This window comes from Bombyx mori, chromosome 23 (assembly GCF_030269925.1).
Source record: "Bombyx mori chromosome 23, ASM3026992v2".
Taxonomy (NCBI): domain Eukaryota; kingdom Metazoa; phylum Arthropoda; class Insecta; order Lepidoptera; family Bombycidae; genus Bombyx; species Bombyx mori.
This window is the reverse complement of record NC_085129.1, coordinates 21,126,716-21,135,480: the sequence shown is the minus strand read 5'-3', so window position 1 is coordinate 21,135,480 and position 8,765 is coordinate 21,126,716. Positions and strand designations below refer to the sequence as shown.

Here is an 8,765-nt window from a genome sequence, read left to right as displayed (position 1 = left end):
TTAATTTAGTAAAAGCCCAGGACTCGGATAGCTTCGAAGCTACTGGAAAATACAAAAAAAAATTGGAAAGAAAAAAATTGGTCATTTTGGTAAAGTAAAATAGGTCTCTTAAAAAATAATAAGGTGGCTTACCTCCTAATTATTATTGCTCCTTTTGTAATTACATGAAAAGTAAATTTAAAAAAATTGTAAAACTTTAACTTTAAGTTATTAAAAACATTAAATAAGAGTACCTAATGTTTCTTTATTGTTCAGTTTTATGTCCTCTATTTTTTTAAATGCTCGTGTAGGCAGACCAGCATACGACCCACATGATGATGAGTGGTTACTATCGCTCATGGATGTCAGCAATGTAAGGGGCAGAGCCAAGTCGCTGCCTACCGTTGAATTATTAATACTCTCCAAAAGCCTCGTTAGAAGAACATATCATAGCGCTTGGGAAACACTGTGAAGGGGAGCTCACTCCAAAGTCTTAAGCGACTTATTCACGTTCCATCTTGCTGTACGTCCCGCCAAGGCCATGCACGATGCACGATGCAAAAGGATCATGAATAGGCTTGACGTAGGTACGTCGATAATTATTATTAATTGTTTGCTGGATTTGCACGACCGATTTTGCGTCCAGCGAGTGCGCCCACCACCGCAAACGTCGTGCAGATAGACAGTGAATAACGCTGACGTACGTCAGAGCGGTCCTGCGTCGTGCGTGCTTGATCGTGTGTAGACTTGCTGTACAGCAAATTTAACATTTAGAGCTTGCTTCGAGAGGAGACTGCACGTCAAAATGGATCGTGAAACACTTTCAAGATTTATTAAAAGATATAAGTTCCACATGTTTGTGGAATGTCTCAAGCGCAGACTATATGAATAAACAAAAAATGATAAACGTATTACAATTTTTTAGGTCCATTTTAGGGGAAGCTGCAAGGATTGATAGCGTGCGTAAAAAATGATATTAATTATTTGAGTATACTCTGCACGTTTAAAAAAATCATCCAAAACCTCTTGCTATTTTTTGCCTCTCTTCTGGTGCTGCAGCTGACAACATCAGAAGGACTCCCATTTTTGGCGTTTTGATAAAACAGCTGGCATTTTAAATAAATTAAAACCCTCTCATTTAATTCGTTCGATTTATTCTGTTCGCGCTTGATACATCCAGCACCGCGGCCTTGAGCTGACGTACAGCCGTGATGGATCGTGAATAAAGCGCTAAATGCATCGTGCATCGTGCATGACCTTGGCGGGACGTACAGCAAGATGGAACGTGAATAAGGCACTTTACCTATTTGTTGTAAGTATTTTTACTCTTTCGAAGCATAGAATGTTTGAACGAGATAGATATAGAGATATCTTTATGCTTAAAATATATTTCATTTGATTATCAGACCGTGAAAATTAAAAAAGTCTGATTTCGTAAACATAAATTCGCCAAACTTATTAATCTAATTTTCAAGGAAAAATAAATTAAAATGATATAAATTTACATTGACATGAACTGAAAATTCATTTGCAATATGTCTAGTAGTTGGAACGGGTTTGGCCTTTGTCGTTGTTGTCATTCGAAAGGTAATTTCAAAACCCTCACTGCACCGCACACATATGAAGGGAAAACTGAAATGTATTCAGAGATATTGCTCAATACTTTTGAATTAAACGTAAGTATTCACTCATCATATTTAAGGCAGCGATATGAAAGAATAATTAGTAAACAGAACACTACATAATCTTTCTATTTTTAATATTTTCACGCAATTATAAAAGTAATAATGGTTTCGAAAGTTTTTCCTGTTTATTGACCACAGCTAGCTGCTTCGGCAGCAAGATAGATTGAACTTTAATTTCAAATCTAGTTCTCATACTAAATATCTAAAATACTTGTATTAAAATTTCTTAATTTTATTTCTTAGATGGGTTCACGAGTTCACGGCCCATATAGTTAGTATTAGGCAGTTACCTCAGCCCATGATATCACAACAAAAATGCCTTAGGAAGTATTCCTATAGGGACAGGCAAGGTATTAAGCGGTAGGCAGTGGCTTGGCTCTGCCCCTGGCATTGCTGAAGTCCATGGGCGACGGTAACCACTCACCATCAGGTGCGCCGTATGCTCGTCTGCCTACAAGGGCAATAAAAAAAAGGCAAGGTGATACTTATCCAAGTATTTGTACATTACATTCTACCACCTTTAAATGTGAATTAGTGATTGCAATATGCTAGTTTAATACTCAGTGAGCGGTGCTGCCTAAGAGTTTTGATTGCTTATTCTTCCAGACATAGGCATCCGCCACCACCCTATTTAATTTTTTTCCCTATCTATTCACCGGCAGCTTAATGGGCTATTCCAGCTGCTCTCAGGCAGGACCTACATATTTCTGTCATAGAGCACTGAAAAGTTGAGGTTTGAAGGCTAGAATAGTTCTAATTTTAATGGCATCTCAATGGAGACTCATTTAACGTTACAGGTGACTAAAAATTCCGACAGCCTAGATGCATATTGCATTTGTAGAAGATGCGAAACTAGACTCTTAGATGCTGCACAGTTCAAAAGACAAGTGCAGGAGTGTGAGCTTAATTTTTACCGCATTCTGGATTATAAAGGTATGTATAATAGAGTATCTGCATTTCATGACTATATTATATATAAGATTAGAGAAGTATGTTTTTTTTGCACTATATTATTTGATGTTACGAAAGAAATTGTGTATAGGTGTTTGATTATACGCCTCCTGTTTTCTCATTGGAGTAAAGGTTATTAAGCATCTAAAATTATAGAAGTTGACCATTTGTTTTACTGTTTTGGACATGCAGCAGTGTAAAAAACAGAAACATTCAGGTTATAATATATGGGTTTCAAATAACAAAGATCTTCTTCTGTCTTACAGATCTCCAAAATTTTGATGAATTGATAAAAAAAGAAAACGAAAGTACAGAATGTGAAGGTAAATTATTGTAATTTAATAAAATAAACATTTAATAATTTTAGCAGACCTGTTATGAATGGCTTCGGAAAAATGGCATAATGAAGTAAAAAAGTTATTCTACGGTGTTTGGCCTTTTCATATTTGGATTTTTAAATAATTGTTTTAAACAGAAATATTTTATAATAAAAATTGTATATGTAATTAAGTTGGTTTATAGATAGAAAAAATTCTGGTGGAAATTGGATCTTAATTTCATTGAATATCAATCACACTTGTTATTCTGTAGCACAGAGGTGTTCATATGATTGAATTAGATAACTACCACTAGTCATGTACTGGATTTTTTATTTAAAAAAAATTATTTGCATATATTTAAATTCCTTTAGGTATGTATATAATAGATGTATTTATAGACTTCGATTTATTATTATCATTATTATTTATATTTATTTTTTGATTCACACACTTTGGAGGAGATGCACCTTGCACTAGCAAGGTAGAGGGGGAAGAGGTTGACTGAAGAAAGACATGGTTAGAGTTTTTGAATGACGATATGAGAGAAAGAGAAGTGAGTGTTGAGATGACGGCTAATAGAGGAGAATGGAACAAAAAAATTCGCTGTGCTGACCCCACCTAATGGGATAAGGTGGAGACAAAGAAGAAGAATAAATCCTTATATATTTTTTTACTAAGAATTTATGCTTTGATGAAAGAAATGAAGTTTTTGAATGAAGCCTGCCTTCAACATACTGTTATATTTATATAATGCTTAGATTCTCTAATTTATTGTGTAATTAAATATACAGACTATATAATAATTTTAAACAAAAAACATTATTTTTTTCTAGTGTTCAAATCGGAGTGTTTAGCAAATGAAAAAACTCACAATGACCACTCAGACTCCAAATTTGAAGGTGAGACTAGATATTATGGATGAAAAACAATTTTAGAATGGAACGTCTCAAATACTCCTTCATGACATTATTTCACTGATACTCTCTGAATGAGTCCTCGAGAAAACAAACGCGTGCCGAATTTTTGTATCTGCTTCATTTTGAATTATTTGGAATCCCCACGGCGTGGAGGAGGCGCGGGGCGCTCGTCCATTCGCCAGTAACAAACGCTTAATACAATAAAATATCTCATTAATTTGTAGACGATGAAAAACAATTTGATGCAGCCCAAGATCACTCTTCTGATTTTGAAGACACTCCCCTATCGGTGTTGCAGAGCATTAAAACGAACAGACAGACCGACCCCGCTGATTCGGAAGACAAAGAACCTGCTAAAATAGAAGGTAAGTTTGATTGTTGTATCGTGCATTGCCTTGTAATTAACTGGATCCCGGAGAGTACAAACGCTTGTGACGTTTGAGGCCTCATGTATATATTCCCTCCCTTCCCTTCTAGTTGATACTCATGGACATGCCGGTGGAGTCCCCACGGGCTACCACTCGCAACTATGACTAGCCACGTCCTACCGCCAGTAATTACGCAAATTATAATTTTGCGGGTTTGATTTTTACTACACGATGCTATTCCTTCACCGTGGAAGTCAGTCCTGAACAGTTTTACCTCGACGTCCTACCATCACATTACTGGTCGTAGGACGTCTTGTGATTCCGCACGGGTAGGTACTACCACCCCGCCTATTTCTCGCTTCCGCCATCCGCTTCGTACGAGTTTAATGTTTATTCGTGATCGAGAGCGTTGTTAATCTCGCAAACTAACGTTGCCCACTTTATATTTTATTATTACAGATCTAAAACGAAACTGCGGAAAGGTGAAACCGAAAAAGTATTCGTGCGAGATATGCGAGAAGAGGTTCACGTACAAGGGGTCCCTGGAGGTGCACACGAGGCTGCACCGCGGCGAGGGCACGCTGGCCTGCCACCTGTGCGGCACCAAGCTGCCCGGCCACAAGGAGCTCACGCGCCACATCGCCGACACGCACGCCGTGGACGGCGGCTTCCCCTGCAACGCCTGCCCCGAGGTGTTCGACAAACCGCGCCTGCTCAAGCAGCACCTGCACGCGCACTACGAGCGGGACTTCTCCTGCGACGTCTGCTCCAAGGTGTTCCGCCGCAAGAAGGGCCTCAAGGAGCACCTGAAGACGCACACCGGCGAGAAGAAGTTCACGTGCGACATCTGCAGCAAGTCGTTCGGCCACAACCAGACGCTCAAGTCGCACGTGTACACGCACACGGGCGAGCGGCCGCACGTGTGCGACGTGTGCGGGCGCGGCTTCCCGCAGCGCACGCACCTGCGCCGCCACATCCGCGTGCTGCACCACCAGCTGCGCCCGCACGCCTGCGCCGTCTGCCACAAGCACTTCTCCAGCAAGAGCTACCTGCGCGTCCACGAGCGCCAGCACAGCGGCGCGCGCCCCTACTCCTGCGACCTCTGCCAGCGCAGCTTCGCCGCATACACGACCCTCAAGGTGCACATGCGCGTGCACACCGGCCTCAAGCCCTACTCCTGCGACTTCTGCGGCCGCCAGTTCGCGCAGATGACCAGCTTCAAGCTGCACCAGCGCACGCACACCGGCGAGAAGCCGTACACGTGTAATGTTTGCAAGAAACCGTTCGCCGATAACGGTTACTTGAAAATCCACTTGAGGATCCACACGGAGGAGAAGCCGTACTCCTGCGAGATCTGCAAGCGCTGTTTCCGCGAGACGGGCCAGCTCAAGCGGCACCTGCGCATCCACTCCGGGGTCAAGGCGTACACGTGCCGGATATGCAACAAGCAGATCGGGAACCTGTCCAAGCACATGCGCGTCCACTCCGACGTTAAGCCGTTTTCGTGCACGATATGCAATAAAGAGTTTTCCGTGAACGGCAACTTGAAGTTGCACATGCGGACGCACACAGGGCTCAGGCCATATAGCTGCGAGCTATGTCACAGTCACTTCACACAAAGCAGCGGACTCAAAAGACACCGCTGTGCGCACAAAAGTGACGTTTGACAGGTCTAGACGTCATTTTGAAAAGTGAGCGTGCCGCGAGCTGGCACGGGGATACTGTCGCGGAGTCACCTCGCGCTCCGGGCTATGTAGCCGCGACTCTAATGTGCAATTGATGCTTCTCTCGAAAATCTCGTGACGAAATTCGTTTAAAGCTTAAGAAACAATCTGAATAATATTTGCTTAAGGCATTGAAAAATATTTTTTTATGTAATTGTACGAATACACTAATTAAGGTTTAATTTATTAAAAAGTAATCGTTATGTTTAACTAAAACAGGAAGTAATTAAATTATTAGGAATAATATTTGTTGTATTTATTTAACAATTTATCTAACTGAATTTTGTTTTTACATCGCAGCTTAATGCAAATAAGGTATTTTTATCGAACAGAAGTAAGATGGTTTAAAAAAAGAAGAAATTACACAGAGCTAGCCTAAATATACTTTACTAAATAATGCAAAAAATCTAACAAAATGATTTCAATCCACGCAACAAGTTTCAACAAGAACCACCACGCACAAAGAGAGGAGGCCTAGTGAGTCTCAAATATATTAAGTGTATAATCTATGCTAGTGAGGGCTCGTGTTTATAGTGTAGCGCTGGTTCCCGGTTCGGGGGCGCCTGGAATCTGTAATTTTTTTATTTTATGATTGAACGATTACTGGTGGCCCGGAGGCTTTTCCAGTGTCACCAGGACAGGAGCAAAGGCTCAGCCAGCGGGGGTGGGATTTTCTAACAACTGCCCGAGCTGCTCCGAAGGAGACCTAATAACAACTCAAGAGCAATTGCTTCGCGAATGAATCTACTACCGGATCGGAATCGCGATCCGCTGAGATCCGGCGAGAATACCAGCGGGCTGATGTCTGGGTTAGGTTGTACGTCGACCTATTTGTCGAGTTCGACGAGTACGGTTACCGAGGTCCCTAAGCCTGCTCCTAGTGTTAGAGCTGAAGGCGTCTAATGCAAAGCTTATTGGATCTGATGGATCCGTAATAGAGAAAAAAACTATTAAATATGAGAGATCGTAGGCGTACAGCCACGACCAGTATTCCCAGGATACAGTGTTATAGTCTGTGGTAGAGATAGAAAGCCCGCCAAAAGTGAAACAAGTAAAATTTGCACTCAATAATATAATTGAAAAAAAATATGTATAGGTATATGAGATTGCTCATTCAATTTAAACGCAACGCATAATAATTACCTAAGTTAAATTAAACATTGATATATGTGGTGAGTCAATTAAATTAAATTTAAAAAGCTGTTTCATGTTACAATTTTAAAAGATTCTTTTTGACAATTTTAGGAGACAGTGTTTGCGATAGTTGATTAAAGCGCCTTATTCACGATCCATCTTGCTGTACGTCCCGCCAAGGCCATGCACGATGCACGATGCAAAACGATCATGAATAGGCTTGACGTACGTCGATAATTATTATTAATTGTTTGCTGGATTTGCACGACCGATTTTGCGTCCAGCGAGTGCCCCCACCACCGCGAACGTCGTGCAGATAGACAGCGAATAACGCTGACGTACGTCAGAGCGGTCCTGCGTCGTGCGTGCTTGATCGTGTGTAGAATTGCTGTACAGCAAATTTAACATTTAGAGGTTGCTTCGAGAGGAGACTGCACGTCAAAATGGATCGTGAAACACTTTCAAGATTTATTGAAAGATATAAGTTCCACATGTTTGTGGAATGTCTCAAGCGCAGACTATATGAATAAACAAAAAATAATAAACGTATTACAATTTTTTAGGTCCATTTTAGGGGAAGCTGCAAGGATTGATAGCGTGCGTAAAAAATGATATTAATTATTTGAGTATACTCTGCACGTTTAAAAAAATCATCCAAAACTTCTTGCTATTTTTTGCCTCTCTTCTGCTGCTGCAGCTGACAACATCAGCAGGTCTCCCATTTTTGACGTTTTGATAAAACAGCTGGCATTTTAAATAAATTAAAACCCTCTCATTTAATTCGTTCGATTTATACTGTTCGCGCTTGCGGCCTTGAGCTGACGTACAGCCGTGATGGATCGTGAATAAAGCGCTAAATGCATCGTGCATCGTGCATGGCCTTGGCGGGACGTACAGCAAGATGGATCGTGAATAAGGCGCTTAAGAACTGAAATTTTAGCTTTAAGTGCCTTATTCACCATCCATCTTGCTGTACGTCCCGCCAAGGCCATGCACGATGCACGATGCAAAAGGATCATGAATAGGCTTGACGTACGTCGATAATTATTATTAATTGCGGCCTTGAGCTGACGTACAGCCGTGATGGATCGTGAATAAAGCGCTAAATGCATCGTGCATCGTGCATGGCCTTGGCGGGACGTACAGCAAGATGGATGGTGAATAAGGCACTTTAATATTCCTAACTGACGTGATATAGTGATACCAGACCCGAAATTGGTAACTTTGGAAAATACGTACTCCGAATGAGACCTAATATCTCAAGGGCAGTTGCTTTACTAATGCATCTATTACCGGATCGAAATCTCGACTCGCTGAGAAGGTTCGGCGAGAAACTCACCGTCAGCGGGCTAATGTTATAAGTTAAGTATCTCGTAGAGTTCCATAGGTACGGTTACCAGAGGTTTTGCGCCTACTCCCAACTTTAGAGCTGTAAGCGTCTAACAGTGTCAGTTTCTCAGGTGAATCCGTAAGGACGTGGTGTATTTTGCTTTGGCCGTTAACTTTTTTTTATTTTTTTATAGCTTAGATGTGTGGACGAGCTCACGGTCCACCTGGTGTTAAGTGGTTACTGGAGCCCATAGGGTTTGATTTTTATTAGACGACATTTTTTCTTCACCGTAGAAGTCAATCGTGAACATTTGATAAGTACGTATTTCATTAGAAAAATTGATACCCGCCTGCGGGA

At 41.2% G+C, this 8,765-nt stretch overlaps 1 protein-coding gene across 3 annotated transcripts; it reads left to right on the top strand.

Moving 5' to 3' along the window:
• The first annotated feature begins 663 nt into the window (after positions 1 to 663).
• Positions 664 to 6,188, top strand: LOC101744984 (zinc finger protein OZF). Of its 3 annotated transcripts, none has more exons than XM_012690234.4 (6): positions 664 to 1,291; positions 2,462 to 2,597; positions 2,882 to 2,938; positions 3,769 to 3,834; positions 4,077 to 4,217; positions 4,680 to 6,188. In XM_012690234.4, the coding sequence occupies exons 1-6, from the start codon at positions 1,214 to 1,216 to the stop codon at positions 5,885 to 5,887; spliced, it is 1,686 nt and encodes a 561-aa protein (XP_012545688.1). In that variant the 5' UTR covers positions 664 to 1,213; the 3' UTR covers positions 5,888 to 6,188. The 3 variants fall into 3 exon arrangements, with proteins under 3 accessions (XP_012545688.1, XP_004925997.1, XP_021203532.1); XM_004925940.5 differs by having other exon boundaries at positions 1,272 to 1,655; XM_021347857.3 differs by lacking the exon at positions 3,769 to 3,834 and having other exon boundaries at positions 1,272 to 1,655.
• The last annotated feature ends 2,577 nt before the right edge of the window (positions 6,189 to 8,765 follow it).